Below are 19,853 nucleotides of genomic sequence, written 5' to 3'. Positions count from 1 at the left end.
ATGCCAAAGAGAGTGTCCAAGGGAAGAGTACAAAAGGAATTCTGAGAATATTTTGTTAGAGCCAAGTGGATTTGAGTTCAAACAGGAATTATGCAATGCAGTTTCAGCCTCCATAGTAGTAAGCAAAACAGGAAACTGAGAGGTCAACAGAAGCACAATTTTAAATCAGTATTTTGCTGGACTCAAACTCACAACCTTTTGAGCCATAACCCAATGCAATTACCACAGGGCTACAACTCTGCAATGCCAATGACATGTTCCAAACTAAGAGTAAAACAATAGCTGAGAAGATCTTGATTGTAAAGTAATTTTGAATTCAAGCAGGAATTATTCAATGCAGTACAGCCTATGCAGTATCAAGCTCAATATGAAGACTCAGAGGTCTACAGACATACACATTTTAAAACTGCTCTTCGCTGGACTTGAACTCACATCCTTCTAAGCTATAGTTCATCTCCCTTACCACTGTTTTACATCAATCTCATTAATTTTGCGATGCCATAACTTTTAAACAAAGGCAAAAATCAAATAGCTTGTGTGCAGCTCAGTCTGGAGATTATTTTGAGACCCTGTTAGGCAGAATTAGGGAATGTTTGAAGGAACTGTACTTGGAAAACAATAAACATCAAAATCCATGATGGATTGTCGTGTACATGGGCAGAGACTTGGAAACGAACTCTGTGGTCATGTAAATGGTTAAAGACTTGGAAACAAAAGTCTTTCTCCTCCACCTCCTCAGGGAGGCCGAAGTCGGCCATGATGTGGGACTCTGGCTCGTCGACCTTGACGTGGGACTCCGGCTTGTCGAGCACGATGTGGGACTCCAGCTCGGCATCCACTTCCCCACAGTGGCTAGTACGATATACTGATTGAGGCTGAGGGAGCTGCGACCGCCAGGCATTAAATAGGAAATCAGCTCATTCAGCCCAAATGGAAACAGTCTTTGAGGGTCACCTCATTAAAGTCCACCTCACTTGCCAGAGAGCAGAAGTCCCCAACATATTCCTACAGGGATCGATTCCCCTGACGTAGGCGCAGGAGTCGGAGTGCTGGGTTCATGGTTGGTGGTGAGGTATTATGTAATGATGCTGGAAACAGGCAGACGAAGAGACGATGACATGAATATGAACCTAAGTGCAGTTTATTAGGAATCGTGAAATCGAGAAGCCTTATCTATGAACAAAACAGACACAAGTCTGGGCTTGACGTGGCTTGGTTTGGCTTGGCTTGGCTTGACACTGCTTGGCTCGGCTTGATCCGGTTCGGCCCGAGCTCGGCCAAAAACAAAAAAGTTACATTCACAATACCTGACCAGAGTCAATGGCAAACATGAGGACATGGGTAACAAGACAACCAATGAACAGACAGAAATATAAACAAGATAACAAGACTATTAAACTAAACCAATTACAAACTAGAACTGATAACAAAGTAATCAAACAATGGACCAATGAAAACAAGACACATGAACAGGGAAAACGCATGACAAGATCACGTGAGGGAACAGGAAATCACATGACATGACAACAGGAACTAGATGTTTAAATAAAAGACATGGAAACAAGAACAAAACAGAAAAAAACATGACACAGAGCAAGACAGTACAGCTTTTATTATTGTGAATCACTTTTTAATTAATACAATATTTACCTACCCCTTTAAATGTGTGGATCATGATTCCTAATTTCATTTTTGACCAACAGTAAAGAAAGGAAGACAGGTTTGATGCGACATTAGGTTGAGTAAATGATGACAGAATTTTCATTTTTGGGTGAAATGTCCTTTAAAAGAATGTTCTGGGTTCAGTTAAAGTTAAGCTCAATGAACATTGTTTGTGGCATAATGTTGATTACCACGATTAATTTTAACTCGTCCACCCTTTTCTTTAAAAATAAGCAAAAATCAGTTAGTTACAGTGGTTACAGTGAGGCCCTTACAATGGAAGTGAATGGGCCAATTTTTGGAGGGTTTTAAAGCAGAAATGTGAAGCTTATAATTTTACAAAAGCACTTACATTATTTATTCTGTTAAAACACAGATTTGTACTTTTTTTAAAGAAAAGGAAGGAAAAGCCAAAATTATTTTTATGCCACAAATGCTTTCGATTGAGCTGAACTTATGTTGTACCCGAAATATTCCTTTAACCAAATTCTATGGCAAATTGTTTTTTAAATAAATTAATATGTTAGCAAAATTATATTTTTGTCAACAAAACTCATTTCAAACATTTAAGCATATGCCATCAGATCAAAAGATTTTTAAGATCATGAGAAACATTTCAGTAAAGTGACCCTAAACTTTTGAATGGCATGAGTGTATGTATGACTGCTGCTTAGATCACTTTATTGCACAAGTCAAATAAGGTCAGTTATTGCATGTGACACTTTCTGTGCAAGACACAGCACTTTGGCCACAGGAAGTGAACACAGCACTTTATATCACAGCCTGTCTGTATTTTTCCTGCATTATTTTGACACCCTCGGGGGGTGTGTTCAAGCAGTTCACAAATCTTTTATACCTCTGTGTCAGACCGCACTCCAGGAGATACAGTATATAAAACTCTGCTGAACTTGCCGATCTTGTTTCAGTTGTTTTGCACACTGACAATGGCCAGAAAACATATCATGCTGTGGATCTTCACTCTCTGTGTTTCACCTGATCCCTCAGGTAAGACACTGGATATAACAGTGTTCCTGCTAAACAATGACTGATCACTAGACTGCTATAGATTCTTCAACCATATTAGTGCTATGAACTCTCTAAACAATTCTGTTTGAGATACATGTAATGTTACGATTTAAAAATGCAGCTTTAGTTTAGTTTCAGGTTTTAGAACTATGTAACTTATTTATATTGCAGTAGAATGTGATAATTTTAGGTATGTTGGCTCTGATTTGAGGGAAATCCTTGAATTTAGTTAATTGAAAATATGCTGCCACAAGTGTAATTAAGTGACCTGTACAACAGTTTTGCTTCCTTTGGTTGAAAAAAACAAGATCAAGCTTGGGCAGAAACTGTGCAAAACAAAAAACTTTTATCTAGTGTGAACTTATGTATTAATGTCATATTTAACCTTAATTAACTTCAGTATTGGGAGCAGTTATGCAAGTTTTGTTATCTACTGTACATGTACAAATACATCTGTATTTATGTAAGACTTTTTATGAATATGTTTTTTTGACTAAGCTTTGATTCAGTCTCCAATTATTTCTTATCTGTTATAGTTGGTCACATTCGTGATATATATGGCAAAAAGGTTTATGAAGTGGTTCGACCAATCAGATTACACGAACTGCACAAAAGAGATTTAGAGGTGAGCTCTCATCTACCCACTGTATGCACAATATACAGCAACCCCTATATGAATTTCATTGTAAACTAATGATGCTTGACCTTTTTTTTTCAGAAGTAACTTCAGTTTTCTCAGCTATTTTTGTAATTACTGTCAACCAATTGGTCTTGAGAGTATTTTTAATGGATGTATGAAGTCAGTTTCCATCATATGAACTATGGAATTATTTTACCAATGTTTGAAACCACAACGGGTTCAAATACCTTTTTTTTACTGTCAACAATATATATATATATATTTTTTTTTTATAATTTGAAACCTAACATTTCTGTTGTGAAATGTTTTGCTTGAAAAGTGTGTCTGTGCTTTAATTCTTTTAAATAAAAGCCAATTGGTTTTATATTTTGTTATATAATGCAAAGAAAGTCATAATCTTTAAAGTGTAGCTTAAGTGTCCAAATATTTTTTGTGACCAGGCCATTATACAGCAAAATTTATACATATATTTTTTAAACTGAACCAATTTATTTCCCCTGCAGTCAAGACCAGACACACTAAAGTATGCTATAGGACTGGGTGGTAGAAATATCCAAATGCACCTCCAGAGAAATGAGTAAGTCTGTCTCCGCAGTTTCTACTTTGTCATCATTTATATATATATATATAATATCTTGTGATATTGTGGTATTCAAAATCTGTGTATGTTGCAACCAAAAAAGTTCCTCGTTTTCATTAAAGGTGCAGTATGTAAAAAAATTTTTTTGCCAATGTGTGAACGGCTTGTAACGCAACTTAAAAAATTAGCCCTTCCCGGACTTCCTAGGTTGCCTATAAAAGCCTGTAGACTAATTTTCATGCGAAGGGAGCGGGTCAATTTTGCCAGGAAAATCCAAAGGATGTGACGTTTATGCACGCTCCCGAAAGCCTTGCCTCAGTGCTTCTCTTCCGCTATACAACAGCGACAACAAACAAACTGCAACACTAGGTAACGTTATCTTAGAGATGGAATCCAGCAAATGGCCGGCTCCCAGCACACCCAGCACACTCCTACACAAACTCAGAGTAAGCCAAAAAAAACTAAAAACATTTATCTACTGAATCCCATCTGGTTTTCGCTTGATTGTGATCAAGCGAAAACTAGAGTGAACATCGGCATGGCATTTTATTTATGGAGGGACCTTCATTCGGTTTTGGGGATCAAACCGACCCTGAATTGGCGTTCTTCTTATTGGACAGGTAAGCTTACATAACTTTAAAGCATGTCAAAAATAGTGCCATAAGGACTGAGTTATAAAACGACTCGGTTACTAACGTAACCTCAGTTCCCTGAGAGGAGGGAACGAGTATTGCGTAAGTAGCTTACGCTATGGGAAAACTGTGTCCAAATTCCAGGCAAGCAGCGCTTGATGACAGCGCGTGCAGGTCGCCCACTCTCTTGACTGAGGCAAGCGCCAGCAAGAGCGCAGTTTTGAGCGAGAGCTGTTTAAGGTGCACGGTTCGGAGAGGTTCGAACGGGGCACTCTTGAGTGCGTCCAGGACCGTGGCCAGGTCCCAGATCGGCACCGAGGGGTGGCGAGGAGGGTTCATCCTCCTAGCGCCTCTTAGGAAACGAATGATTAGGTCGTTTTTCCCTAATAAGCGTCCTTTATCAGGATTGTGTGACGCGCTAAGGCAGCCACATAGACTTTGAGCGTGGAGGGTGTGCGCCCGCCTCCAGCAGCTCTTGCAAGAAGGCGAGTACACTTGGTATCTCGCACGATTTGGGGTTCAAGCTCTTGGTATCACACCAGTCACTGAACACTTTCCACTTTTGGGCATATAAGCGCCTAGAGGGCGCTTGCGCCTCAGTGATGGTTCTCAACACTCCACTGGGGAGGTTCTCGGAACCCGCTGAGGGGCCATGCATGAAGGGCCCACAGATCGGGCGGGATGAAGAATCATCCCGCTGGCCTGCCTGAGGAGGTCCAGCCTCAACGGAATCGGCCATGGGGCAGATTGCATCATCTGCATCAGTTCTGGAAACCACATCTGGTTCTTCCAGAGTGGGGCTACCAGGAGCACTGCACATTTCACTTCCCTGATCCGACTGATGACCTGAGGTAGCATCGCGATCGGGGGAAAAGCATACAAGGGGCGGTTCGGCCAGACTTGGGCGAAGCGTCCGTGCTTTTGAGAAGAAAAGAGGGCAGTGCGCATTTTCCCTGGAGGCGAAGAGGTCGACCTCTGCCTCGCCAAAGGTTTGCCATAACCACTGAGCCGTCAGGGGGTGGAGAGACCATTCCCCTGGGAGAACCCTGTTGACACTGCTCCGACCATTGAACTGGATCTGGAGCCCCCTTTTTAGTGAGGTCAGTCAGCGGGCTGGTGACGTCCGAATAATTAGGCACAAACCTTCTATAATAGCCAGCCAGCCCCAGGAACTGCCTCACCCCCTTTTTGGTCTTCGGTCTAGGGCAAGTCGCAATCGCCATGGTCTTATCAATTTGGGGCCGCACCTGGCCATGACCCAAGTGGAACCCCAGATACCGCACCTCCACACGTCAATCGCAAGACTTCTTAGGGTTTGCCGTGAGCCCCGCCACGCAGCTGACCTCAGGATCGCCCTCAGATGTTGCATGTGCCGCTGCCAATCATTGCTATAAATGATAATATCATCTAAATAGGCAGCGGCGACGCTGTGTGCGGTCTGAGGATCCGATCCATGAGTCGCTGAAACGCGGTCGGCGCCCCAAACAAACCGAAAGGAAGCGCCACAAATTGGTGTAACCCAAACGGGCGAGTGAAGGCTGTTTTCTCACGGGACATTGGTGTCAAGGGATCTGCCAATAACCCTTTGTTAAATCCAAGGTCGAATAAAATCGAGCAGTGCCTAACCGATCGAAAGCAGTTCATCAACACGGGGCATTGGGTACGGCCAAATTTAGACACCGCGTTGACTTTTCTGTAATCCACACAGAATCGAATAGACCCATCACTCTTGGGAACAAGAACAACCGGCTGGACCAATCACTGTGGGATTCCTCTATTACGCTCATATCAAGCATCGCATCTAATTCTTCCCGCATTATTTTCTTTTTATGTTCGGGTAAGCTGATAGGCGTAACGCACCACCGCCACCGCTCGGTCTCGATGTGGTGCTGTATGATGTTTGTACGGCCTGGTAGAGGGAAAACACATCCGCAAATTCCTTTTGTAATTCAGAAACCTCTGTGAGCTGTCGCGTGAGAGTTGGTCTCCACAAGTAACCGGAGTGTTGAGATTGTAGTTTTGTTTACCTCCGCCCGAGCTCCGCCTCTCCGAACTACCGTGGGCCAACGCCACAGAGGCTGCCTCCTCCCTCCATAATTTCAGGAGGTTGAGGTGATAAATTTGACGCGCGCCTCTATCGGTACGCTTAACCTCATAATCGAGATCCCCAACTCGTCGTGGTGACCTCAAAGGGTCCTTGCCACTTGGCGAGTAATTTAGAGCTCGATGTTGGGAGTAATACAAGTACCTTATCTCCCGTGCAAATTCTCGTGAGCCGAAAGCACCCCTGTCATACAGCCGGCGCTATGCGTTCTTGAGCTTGGAGCAAATTTTCCTGTGTTAATCGCCCCAGTGTGTGGAGTTTTGCTCTATGATCGAGAACTAACTGAATTTCATTTTTACTATTAGAAGGTCCTCCTCCCACGCTCATGAATGACGCCAAGGACACCGCTGGGCGCCGCCTGACAGCAGCTCAAATGGGGAGAACCCGTGGAGGCTTGTGGGACCTCTCGTACTGCAAACAACAGGGGTCTAGCCACTTATCCCAATTTCTAGCGCCCTCGGTACGTAATTTACTGAATCATGTTCTTGAGCTGCTTTATTAAATCGCTCCACTAGGCCATCTGTCTGCGGGTGGTAAACGCTAGTGCGAATCGATTTGATGCCCAAGAGCTCGTAAAGTTCGCTAGGCGTTCGTGACATAAAAGTCGTAGCTTTGATCGGGTGAGGATTTCCTTCGAATCCCCACCCGGAGATTATCTTGAAGAGTGCCCCTGCAACACTACGCGCAGAGATGTTGCTCAGAGGCACTGCTTCCGGATATCGCGTCGCGTAATCCACTAGGACTAACACGAGCTGATGTCCGCGTGCTGACCGCTCTAATGGCCCGACGAGGTCCATCCCAATCTCTCGAAGGGGACCTCGACACGGTAGAGGGCGTAATGGCGCTTTTGGGGTGGCCGGTGGGTTTACCAGCTGACATTCACGCACGCCGCGACACCACCTGCGGATCGCCACCGCCAATGCCCGCCAATAGAAACGGGCTATTAGACGGAGAAGTGTTTTCCGCTCCCCTAGGTGACCGGCCATAGGATTGTAGTGAGCCGCCTGGAAAACCATTTCCGGCGGCTTCGTGGAACCAATAATTGTGTCACTTCCTCCTTTGTTTGAGCGCCCTGCGCCACTCTATATAACCGGTCTTTAATCAACGCAAAGTATGGGTATGCAATGGCGACGCCGGCCGGAGCTGTTGACCATCAATCACTCTCACTTGGTCAAAAGCATGTTTAAGAGTTTCGTCCCGCGACTGCTCTAGAGGAAAGTCCCCTTCAGGGAATTCCCTGAGAGGAGGGGCGGCCACCTCGCCTCTTTCCTCGCCATTCCGGCAGCCGAGGATCGGTCCCGCCCGCCTCCCTGCCAAAGCATCGCGACACCGCACACCTCTTTATGCAGGACCCATCCGCACAAATACCCTCTAATATATCTTTAAAATTCGACCAATCAGTACCCAAGATTAGCGGATGGGTGAGGCGGAACTAACCGCTGCCTCCACACTATGTTTTTTCCCCTAAATATAATTGCCAACATCACCATGGGATATTTGTGCACATCCCCATGCACACACCTCACCCTCACCAGTTTAGATAAACCCAAAGCCTCGGGTTGAACCAAGCATTGGTGGATGGTGGTCTGATTGCAGCCGGTATCCAGCAAAGCTTGGTAAATACCCCCTGATCCTTACCGAACCGGTATGCTCCAGCCCGACAGGGGCAGCCTGCGGACGCCGGAGACCCAGCACCACCGCCCCCACCTCCATCAGCGGACACTGATCCCGAAGTGGCCCGGTCTCCGCGACCTCCAACAGGCCGGCCCAGGCGCTAGCGGCCGCACTTAGTGCTGGCGGGCTCACACCTGAGGAGGAGAGCGGCTGAAAGACGGGAATGGGGGACGCATTCTCCCACGGCAGGGAGCAGGTCTCTGAAGCCTCCACGCCTGCGCGGGCAGTAACGGGTCCTGGGGAGAGAACAGAAGGAGAAAACACAGGGAGGGGGCGAGGGCATGGGCAGATACAAGGGAAGGGGAGAGAGAGAGAAGAAGAGGGCTCGTCCGCCTCGGATCGCCGCCAAGTGGTCCTCCGCTAGCCGAACAGCTTCCTCCAACGACGCCGGGCGATGGCACTGGACCCACCCCGCCGTCTTCCGAGGCAGCCGCTGAACGTAACTGTTCCAGTACCACCTGGTCGATCACTCCTCGACGCCGTGGTCCCCGCGAGCAGCCAGCGCTGACAGGCGCCCCGAGCCGCTGGGCAAACGCTGAACGGGCGATCGGATTCTCCAGCTTCATGCCCCGGAAGAGCTGGCGATTCTCTTCCGGCTCCGACCGACCCGTTGCAGAATGGCCCTCTTCAGGTCAGTGTAAGCCAGGAGATTTTTCGCCGGCAGTTGTTGTGCCGCGAGTTGAGCTTCCCGACAGGAGAGGAATTAGACGGGCTGCCCACTGTTCGGGCGGCCAGCCCCAGATTTCGCCGCCCGCCGAACAAGTCGAGGAAGGCCTCAGGATCATCTGCTGCCCCCATCTTCTGTAACGTGGGCGGGGTAGTGTAGCTGCTGTCCGGGTCGCGGCTGTGGCCGGCTCCGCCTCCTGGCTGAGGAGGCTCCGGATGGCGAGCCGGTCCTCTGCCTGAGCCCGCATGATCTCAAAAACCGGGCGATCTTGGTCCTGCCGGAGCTCAAGCAGGGATTGCTGGTGGCCTTGATGCAGCGTCGCGAGGGATTGGAGGACTTCTGCCAGCTAGGAGGACTCTATGGGGCGACTTTGCTCCATAATTTTCCCGGGTTTCGGCACCAGTGTAGCACTATACTAGTGAGGGAGGACAGGAAACAGGTCTTCCTCTCAAGGTACGTCTTTTTTAATTATGTTTTACATACACAAATACACGAACACACAAACGCTGGGTCTGCTCTTTTTCTCCTCTCCCCGTCTGGAGGCTCTGTTTTTATGCCGCTCTCCTCGTGTTCACTGGAATTAGAGACAGGTGTTAGGCATAATTTAGCTCAGGTGTAAGCGCCCTTACCGCTTTCCTCTCCCGGACGGGCGCTTGACCACGCCCCCGCTGCCACAGTCCGCTCCCTGGTTCAGGACGCCTGGCACATGCGCTGCTCTCAGTGAGCGCAGGTTGTGCTGTGACCATAAGATGAGCTCCCTGGCCATAGAGTGCAGGGAGCTCGACCTGAGTCCACCCTGGCGATTTATATACTATACTACCGTCATGTTGTCCGTTCAGACAATGTTCGTGTTCGTTTTTCAGGTACGGAAGCAGGGCTCTGAGAGCCAAGGCGACCGCTTTCATTTCCAGACAGTTTATATGTAGGCACTTTTCCGGGTTTGACCAAAAGCCGGAGACAGGCCTGCCCTCGTAAAGGGCCCCCCATCCTATTTTGGAGGCATCTGTCGTGATTATTTTTCTCCGTGTGTTCACGCCCAGACTCACGCCGGTTTGATACCAGTCGACGGCTTTCCAGGGCGTCAGGGCTTTTATACAGCCGTGATTCGCTCTGATTAAAAAGTGGCCCGAGCGCCACGCGTGAGTGGGGACACGGCTCTTGAGCCAGCGTTGGAGAGGACGCATGTGCAACAATCCTAGCTGGAGTACAGCTGATGCCGAGGCCATGAGACCGAGCATCCTTTGAAATCGTTTGACGGGCGTGCGCGCCGCTCTGAATGATGTTGCAAGCGCCGAATAGCGAAGCAGCTCTGATGAGAGGCGCGCCGTCATCTGCACTGAGTCTAGCACTATTCCCAGAAAAGAGATATTTTGGCTGCTCTTTGCAAAATTGATTCTCAGACCCAGGCATTCTAGATGGCTGATAATCCAAGATCTGTGCATCCTCTGATTGTGCTATGATTAGCCAATCGTCGAGGTAATTCAGTATTCGCACTCCCCGCTGTCTCAGGGGGGAAAGTGCTGCATCCATACATTTCGTGAATGTACGGGGGGCCAATGATAGGCCGAATGGTAGTACTGTGTACTGGTATGACTGTCCCTCGAAAGCTTAATCTCAGAAAAGGCCTGTGATGAGGCGCTATCGGGATGTGAAAGTAAGCGCCTTTCAAATCCACTGATAGGAACCAATCCCCGGGCTAACTTGCGCGAGGATATGTTTGGTCGTTAACATTCTGAATGAGCTTAATCATTAAAGCTTTGTTCAGATGTCTGAAATCTAGGATGGGGCGGAGGCCACCGCCCTTTTCGAGACGAGAAAATATCGGCTGTAAAACCCACTCAGCTCATAGAGGGAGGGACAGTTTCTATAGCGCCCTTCTCTATCAGTTTGAGTACCTCGGTGCGTAGAACATGCGAAACATCTTTCCTAACTTTCGTCTCGACCACCGCTGAAAAGCGGGGTGGTCTGCGAGCGAATTGAAGCGGGTAACCATGTTTTATTATGTTCAAAACCCATTTCGGTATGTCGGGGATTTTTTCCCAGGCTTTTGCTCGCACAGATATGGGCTGAATGCTGGCTGAGGGCGTGTCGCAGTGACGTATGGGCCCCACCGGCGAATCGCCTTGTGCTAACACTGAGCTTACAGCTCTCAGAAGCGCGGGCGCGCTGAGCAGCTTTGTTGAGTGCCGAGTGCAGGGGTGCGTGTGAGATTACAGACACGCGTGCTATCTCCGTAATGCTCGCAGCATGAGCTGGAGAAATGTTTGAAACTGTATCGACAGTGTTTACGGGTGGGGGTGCATACATTTTAATAGGCACGCGCGCCACTTTCATAAAGCTGCCAGCTCTTAGCGGGGGGTTTCTTGGCTCGCGCGTCGCATCTGTGATGCTCGCGGTATGAGCTAGAGAACTGTTTGAAACTGTATGGGCAACGCTTATGGGTGGGGGTGCATATACTGTAGTAGGCACGCGCGCCACTTTCATAAAGCCTCCGGCCAGGGCGGGGGTTTCTGGCCATGCATACAGTGTTTGTGTGTAGGGGTGCATGCATGACAGCAGGCACGCAGCTACCTTTATAGTATTTCCCGCTTTTACTGGGGAAGTGTTTATAACTGTGGGAACAGTGCTTGTGTGTAGTGGTGCATACATGACAATAGGCACACGATCTACATTTATGGGGCGTCCAGCTGGAGCTGGGGAAGTATTCGGCACTGTTTGGACAGTATTGATATGTGGGAATGCGCACTTTAGTGTGGACACGTGACCTCTTAGTGACACAAGCAGAAAATGACTCTTTTCTGATTTTTGTGTCGCCGCTAAAACGGCGCTTGATTGCAGGTGAGCGAAGTTCTGTGACTGGCCCATTGACTGCTGTACAGACATTTCCAGCCGCCTGTAAGGGGACTGGGTAATGTTTTACACGCTTTGGAGAGAGTGGTCCGGCTTTTGCGAGACACGCACTCTCTTTTTCTTCCTATGGCTAGGAAGACTTATGAGGCTCCGGTTCAGCACGATCTTGGGCCGAGGTCCCCGCCGCTCAGGCGGCTGCTTTCGGTTAGCAGAATGCGAGCAGCGCCGAGCCGCCTGTTTCAGGTCTGTTTTTTGGCTGGGAGACGGAGGCGCCGCTCTGGCTCGCTGCTGCTGCTGAGGCGGTTTCTGGTGACTCTGTGACGAGCTGGAGCGCTTGGGCAGGAAGTGACGCATAGCCTGCGAATCCTTCCGAAGCTTCAGTGAAGCTGCTCGCGAACTCTCTTACCGCCGGTCCGAACAGGCCGCTTGGAGTGATAGGCGCATCGAGGAATGGCGCCTTATACGCGCCCTTCATCTCCGCTAGCGCCAGCCACAGATGGCGCCAAGGACAGTCAGGTTAGCCATGGCCCGGCCGATGGATTGGGCGGTGGCCTTTGTGGCTCGCAGGGCTACATCAGTGGCGCTGCGCAGGTCCTTGAAAGCCTCAGGTTCAGGTCCAGACTCCTCCATGGTGCGGAGAGGTTTGGCCTGATAAACTTGCAGAACAGCCATGGAATGAAGCGCTGACGCAGCTTACGGGCGGCGGCGTATGCGCGACCGGCGAGAGCTGAGGTAGATCGGCAAGGCTTCGAGGGATGAGAAGCTTGGCTTTCCATCCAGCGGTGGAGGGTGGGCACAGATGGTTGGCCACAGCCTCCTCGAGGGGCGGGTTCCTCGTAGCCTCTTTCTCTCGTGCCGCCTACCGAGGAGAGCGAGGAAGAGAAAGAAGGCTTCAGGCGAAGCAGAGTACGGGGCTTTTCACGACTTTGTGAGTTCGTCGTGAACTTCGGGAAGAAAGGGAGGGTCTCTGTCGAGGGCCTGCCGGCGTCCTGTAGGAACCACTCGTCCAGCCGGCTGCGGGCGGGTTCTTCCGAGAAGACCAGTCGAGCCCGAGGTCTTCCACAGCTTTAGATAGGATGCGGACGATCTCCGAGTCCATGCTGGTGCCCGTGCTCGTGTCCGCTAATGTCGACGGCGCGGGGTCGAAGGCCGAGCCCGGCCAGTCGTCGGATGCAGCGTCAATGGAAAGGCTGTCATCCTTTTCACCGTCGTCCCTTGACGCGCCGAACGAGACGAGACCCACCGCTATTTGGAGGGGTGCTGGTCCGCCTGCATGTAAAGGACTGGCGGCGGGGAGTTCTCGGGTAGTGGTGAAGCACGCGGGGACTGGCCCGGCGTGACGTCACTGAAGTTCGCGTGCTCTGGCATGCTCTGGCGGCCTCTGTGAGCGGCGCTTTTTCTTGCGCGGCTCGAACAGAGGGGACGGCAGCACGGTGGTAGCAGGCTCGTTCGCGGCGAAGGCGGCGGCGAGCGCCAGGCTCGGTGAGGCCCAGGGAGTCACATTCGGGGCATCCGCCTCGAGTGAGAGCAACTTCTGCGTGGTCGGGTCCCAGGCAGCGAGTGCAGATAATGTGACGGTCCCCGTCAGGAAGAAGGCCTCTGCACGAGGCGCAGGTGGAAGGCATTTGGAACAACGCCTCGAAATTGCTCTTTTACTAAAATACAAAAAGCGTCGCAGAGGCGAACACTTGCAAAGTAGCTTAGCAAAAGGATATCAGTGTGATGCGTGCCGGATAGCGTAGCAGACGGCTTTGAAGGCCGCTGAAGGCGCCGGCGTCCTCGTAGCAGTCCTGCTGTAGGCTTGTCAACGGCGGGCGAAAAGACTCCAATAATCCGGAGGATCCAGCGAAGAGAAGGTCTTCGCTGAAGGAGATTAAATCTAAAGAACTCTCATGACGTGGCGCCTAATATATAGCCCTAGCCACGCCCATCTTGGCGGGCTCTGAGCGCTGAGGCTGGCACGCTCCATTGGTCGCGCTGCTCAGAGTCGCCCGCCATTGGTTCGAGCAAGTTGCCGCAGCACAGCCAATGACCGAGCTGCCTCGCTCATTGGTGTCTGCTGTGCAGCTGCAATGCGTTTTACATAAAGACTTCAATATTTCTCGAGAAACTGAGTTTTCCCATAGCGTAAGCTACTTACGCAATAGGAGAGACCTCTCGAGAGGGAACTACCATGCTGTCTTTAAGTATGAAGCTATAAATGAAGACAGGCCTATGGTGTGTGGAGTAACCAATACTAGTTGGGATGATACTGGAGATGGCTTTCCTCCACGCATCAGCAAATCTCGCTCTCGTTCCTCAGTAAGATTGTATATTCATTACCTCATTTTTCCTTTCTACTGAATGTAATCCTAAAACTCAGGTTTCACAAGGGGTGTGTTTCAATCAGCTCAGAGTTGTGTAATTTTAGCTAACTTGATCTTGCTTGCACAGTAACGGTAATAAATAATATTAATCTGTAATTATTCAGCAAGGTAAACTACAATAACACATGAAATGAATGCTAGACAATGTTCAATATAATGCAAAAAGACCCATTTATTCATGTAATGTAGCTTGGTTATACAGAAAATATATACATTCTATTATTATCAAACTGCCCATCGATATATTCAAAATGATAGTTGTGATCATCAATACTGTATTGTCTCAACATATTTATAATGTACAGACTATTTTATAAACAGCTACTGTTATCATCCACCACATTTACCTAACAGTCATTGTATTGCAGTCAATGTATTATGCAAAGAAAAGTGATTACTTCAAACTACAGGCCCGCATAGCAAGACCTATATCCACACTTTGTTTTAGCCCTGTTCCAGCACTGGAGAGTCAAATATAACATACAGTCTCAAAGTTTGTAATAAAACAATCATAACTGTGTAATCATCTTTGATGCCAGTGAATCATGTTCAGTCTCTTTATACATTACGTCATTGTTTTGGCCGATCCTCGCTCACTCGTGTCCCTATGGAGTGTGTGCACGAGCGCGAGCACGAGCAACAGGTAGCTGGCTGCTGTTCACTTAATGGCCACAGGTGTCATTAATAACAAGGGTTTCTGAATCTTACAACCAGTACCTTTAACAAACCAACATGTGTCATAAATCATGAGTTCACATATTACGCATCATGATTTATAAGTCATTTTGTTGTGACTAATCTGAAAAATGTGTGTTGGTCAACAGTGGTATACTGACCAAAGATTATAGCGAGGCCCACTACACTGAAGATGGGACACTGGTCACAACCACACCTAAGGATCTGGTAGGTAAAACCTAGAATACCTGAATTGGTGACATAAGACATACAGTATGCTCTCATGCAACACAGATCCTTACTCTGAAAAAATCAATAATGTATTTTCCTTCAACAGGATTTATGTTACTATCATGGGAAAATAGTGAATGACAGTGACTCGTCAGTTAGCATGAGCACCTGTGATGGACTACGGTAGGAGATACACACTTTAAATTGTTTTAAAATCTGTTTCTCTTGGATTGTTACAATCACAATTTAATAAAGGTGCTGTATAAATATTTAAAGTTATAAGTTTAACAGCTGTATGGCAAAATTATAGCCTTTTTTTTTAAGACAGATATTTAGCCAGAAATGTTTCCTTTTTTTCAGTCATTGCTAGGTATTTCTCTTGCTATTGCTAAACATACCACAATATCAGTATTTTCTCAGAATGTTTTTAATATTTGTGCAATTAAAGGAAGTTACAGTGCAACTGATGTATTTACTTTTATGAAAAAAAAGATTATCTCACATGGTTCTCCAATCACTCGAACAGCAATAGTGCACCCAAAATTCTGTCATAATTTAAATATCCACATGTCATTCCAAAACTTTTCTTTTGCAACGGCCAACAAGATTTACATCAACAACAAAAAAAACTATTCCATGCCAGGTGCGGTTCTAGGGTCAGTGGATATTCGAGGCTTAGGCTTGTTTCCTGGATCAGGTCTAAAACTTTGTAAATTCTTGAGCACATCTGTATATTACTAAACCTTTCTACTGACTCCAAAAGAAAGATGCCCAGGGTCCCTGCTCATCTGCATGAACGTGCCTTAGGCTTGCTGCATGGAGGCATGAGCACTCCAGATGAGGCCAGGGCAATAAATTGCAATATCTGTACTGTGGGATGCCTAAGACAGCGGAACAGGGAGACAGGAAGGACAGCTGATCATCCTCGCAGTGGCAGACCATGTGAAACAACACCTGTGGATAGGTGCATCCGAATATCACACCTGCGGGACAGGTACAGGATGACATCAACAACTTCGCAAGTTACACCAGGAATGCACAATCCCTCCATCAGTGCTCAGACTGTATGCATTAGGCTGAGAGAGGCTGAGGTCTTGTAGGCCTGTTGTAGGCCTGTTGTAAGGCAGGTCCTTACCATACATCACCGGCAACCATGGGCACAAACCCACCTTCGCTGGACCAGACAGGACTGGCAAAAAGGAGTCACAGATTTGTCTCAAGGGTGATGTTCGGACTCACGTTTATCATCGAAGACATGAGCGTTACACCGAGGCCTGTACTCTGGAGCGGGATATATTTGGAGGTGGAGGGTCCGTTATGGTCTGGGGCAGTGTGTCACAGCATCAACGGACTGAGCTTGTTGTCATTTCAGGCAATCTCAATGCTGTGCATTACAGGAAAGACATCCTCCTCCCTCATGTGGTACCCTTCCTGCAGTCTCATCCTGACATGTCCCTCCAGCATGACAATACCACCAGCCATACTGCTCGTTCTGCAAGACAGGAATGTCAGTGTTCTGCCATGGCCAGCAAAGAGCCTGGATCTCAATAACACTGAGCATGTCTGGGGCCATTCCTCCCAGAAATGTTTGTTAACTTGCAAGTGCTTTGGTGGACGAGTGGGGTAACATCTCACAGCAAGAACTGGCAAATCTGGTGAAGTTCATGAGGAGGAGATGCACTGCAGTTCTTAATGCAACTGGTGGCCACACCAGATACTGACTGTTACTTTGAGTAACTGGGTTCTGCCATAAGAAAGATATGGGTTTGGAGTTAATTCTGATAAAATTTTCATATTTGGTTAAATTATTCCTTTAAGTCAACTCTTGTGTCAATCACATTTATTCTCTATGTTTACACTCTGAGTAACCATGCCTCAAGATCATACAAATTACATTGTGTCCATTGTGCAAATTTTCTTCACAGAGGCTATTTCCAGACAGATGAGCAGAGGTATTTGATTGAGCCGTTGTCTGAGAATGATGATGGTGACCATGCTGTCTTTAAGTATGAAGCTATAAATGAAGACAGGCCTATGGTGTGTGGAGTAACCAATACTAGTTGGGATGATACTGGAGATGGCTTTCCTCCACGCATCAGCAAATCTCGTTCTCGTTCCTCAGTAAGATTGTATATTCATTACCTCATTGTTCCTTTCTACTGAATGTTATCCTAAAGCTCAGGTTTCACAAGGGGTGTGTTTCAATCAGCTCTCTAGTTCAGAAGTAAGTGCACTGCCTGAGTCAGCCATTTCAAAGTCTGCCCAACTGTCAAAATTCAGTGCACTGAAACAATCACTTCCTAAAAATTCACAGAATGGACCTTAAAAAATGCCCAATTGTCAAAATTCAGTGCACTGAAACAATCACTTCCTAAAAATTCACAGAATGGACCTTAAAAAAATCTTTGCACCTTGGCTGCTCCCTATTTTCACTTCCCAGAAATGTCCTCACATAAAATTCATGAGAGGACCAGTGCAAGTGTCAAAAAGTGTCAAAAACAAGGCTATGTCTACACTCATATTTTACTTTTTCTCTACATTTTGGCCTTTTGTCCACACTGAGACAGCGTTTTTGACAACGAAAACATAGCTCTTTGAAAACACTCTACCAAGTGGATAAATTTGAAAATGATGTGGTAGTGTAGACAGGGAAAACAGAGATATCTGAAAATTATGAGGTCATGTGGTCCATTCAACCCAAAACAATCAAGATGGTGACCCATGTTGTAGAGCCGTTGTTGTGCCTGCTATTCACTTTGATAGCATTGTTAAAGATAAATGTTACTTTGTACAACCTTCACATTACTTTCCTTCAAAGGCGAAGGGAAGTTTACTTGGAATTGCTGTTCAGCGGCTGAACACGAAGACAATTGCGTTTCAGACCATACATGGAACGGCAATTATTTTACTTGTGCAATAATTATGCATGTTATACAGCAAAAAGTTTTATATACTCCACCTACACTTTAATTTGTAAACTTGTGATTGTGTCGCTGTTTATTCAGTCATCGGTGTGCCAACATTTAGTGGGCCAAGCCATTGCTAGTGCCGGAATTTGTTCATGATATACTGATTCACAATATAGGGAACTAGGGCGTGGAATGAGACACAGACAATAATGAGGTTTGACATATGCATTGCATTCTAGGGTCATTTTATTTCGCAGAAGAAATAACTCTTTTTTTCTGTCAATTTATTTCCTCTTGATCAGGGACCAACTTTGTTTCAGCAACAAAAATACATTGAGTTCTTCCTGGTGGCAGACAACAGAGAAGTAAGATGAGGATGCAAATTCCATTCAAACAGAATGTGGCACACAAGATAAAATCATTTTAGGAAATCATAAGACAGTTTATTTGTTTTAATCATGCAAAAACTTTCTGTAAAAAATATTCAGCATTTGCACAATGCATTTTGCTTAATCAGCTTTGTGGCTTTGATTACGTCACACTTTTATCAGTGTAAATGTTAAAAACTCTGAGGCTTACAGATCTTAAAAAGAGTGAAAAAATACCAGTGTGACATTTGTGACATCTTTCGATTCCAATGAATACTTTATGATGTTTGTTCCCACAGTACAAGAAAATGGACAGTGATCTTGTCAAGCTGAGAAAGAGGATATTTGAAATCATTAATTTCATCAATAATGTAAGTCACCGTTGACGCCAATAGTCCAGAATTGCAACAATTATAACACATAGCAGTTGGACACAGGAAGCCATGATTAAGATTATGATTTATGATTAAAATCATGATTTATGATTAAGGCTGACATTTGGTCATTAAGATTCTTAAAGCTGCAGTATGTAACTTTTTTCTGTTAAAATAAAAGCTTAATATTCAGAGACAACTGTAAGTAAGCCATTGGTTAATTTTCTTGAAAACTGTAAGTGCTGTGTCTCTGCAGCGCTATAAAAATTACTCTGTTTGTTTTGAGCAACCCGTCTATACAATCACAACAATGGCATTAGTTGGGGGCGGGACTATCTCTTTGTTTGACCAACTGCTGACATATTCAGACAGCTATATTGAAAGCAAAGTGTACTTCTGCTATTCCATTTCGCAAGTGGCTCAGAAATTACATACTTCAACTTTAAATCAAGTTAATGAAAACTATTATGAAAATGAAAATTAGCATTTCTGTCTGATTTTATTTTTATATTCTTGTTAACAACAACAACAACAAAATTATCCAATTAGACAAGAAGTAATATTCTGTTTGACATGTAAAACAGCCAAAATTTCTGATAAAAGATGTCATGTTTCTTGTCATAAACTGTTTCTGTACAAATTTGAGCTCAATTACAACTTACTAAAACCAAATACATTTTTTTTTTTTTTTTTAAATGGTTGTATTTTCAAAACTGTAATAACATGCGTGTGATAATTAATATAGTGTCAGATCACCAGAGAGGCAGGATACACTAATCCTAGGAATGTACTTCCTGATGTTCCTTTAATGACCAAATAATCTTTGTTTCAGTCTAATCTTTACAACTGAGCAAAACTGGAATATGTTTGTATTAAACAGCTCAGATTCTCCTGACATTGTTTGCAGGTCTACAAAGAAATCAACACCTTTGTTGCTCTGTCTGGGTTTGAAGCGTGGACTGACAGCGATAAGATAACAGTGTCCCCTGTTGCTGGAGCAACCTTGGGCAGCTTTAGCAATTGGAGAAACAGCGATCTCATTAAAAGACATCGCCATGACAATGCCCAGCTCCTCAGGTCAGCTCCGTTATCTAC

The 19,853-nt window shown here is 46.2% G+C and overlaps 1 protein-coding gene across 2 annotated transcripts in view; it reads left to right on the top strand.

The window, feature by feature from the left end:
* Positions 1-2,489: 2,489 nt before the first annotated feature.
* adam28 (ADAM metallopeptidase domain 28) overlaps positions 2,490-19,853 on the top strand; it is a 35,690-nt gene continuing 18,326 nt past the window's right edge. For both annotated transcript variants that reach the window (XM_052108686.1, XM_052108676.1), the window contains exons 1-9: positions 2,490-2,667; positions 3,225-3,313; positions 3,832-3,905; positions 15,026-15,104; positions 15,214-15,290; positions 17,033-17,228; positions 18,319-18,381; positions 18,684-18,755; positions 19,666-19,835. In XM_052108686.1, coding sequence (XP_051964646.1) covers positions 2,607-2,667; positions 3,225-3,313; positions 3,832-3,905; positions 15,026-15,104; positions 15,214-15,290; positions 17,033-17,228; positions 18,319-18,381; positions 18,684-18,755; positions 19,666-19,835 — 881 coding nt within the window. In that variant the 5' untranslated portion in view covers positions 2,490-2,606. The remainder of the gene's footprint in view (positions 2,668-3,224; positions 3,314-3,831; positions 3,906-15,025; positions 15,105-15,213; positions 15,291-17,032; positions 17,229-18,318; positions 18,382-18,683; positions 18,756-19,665; positions 19,836-19,853) is intronic.

The sequence above is a fragment of the Xyrauchen texanus genome, chromosome 3 (assembly GCF_025860055.1).
Source record: "Xyrauchen texanus isolate HMW12.3.18 chromosome 3, RBS_HiC_50CHRs, whole genome shotgun sequence".
Classification (NCBI taxonomy): domain Eukaryota; kingdom Metazoa; phylum Chordata; class Actinopteri; order Cypriniformes; family Catostomidae; genus Xyrauchen; species Xyrauchen texanus.
Note: the sequence above shows the minus strand (reverse complement) of the source record. Positions and strands in the feature narration are given on the sequence as shown.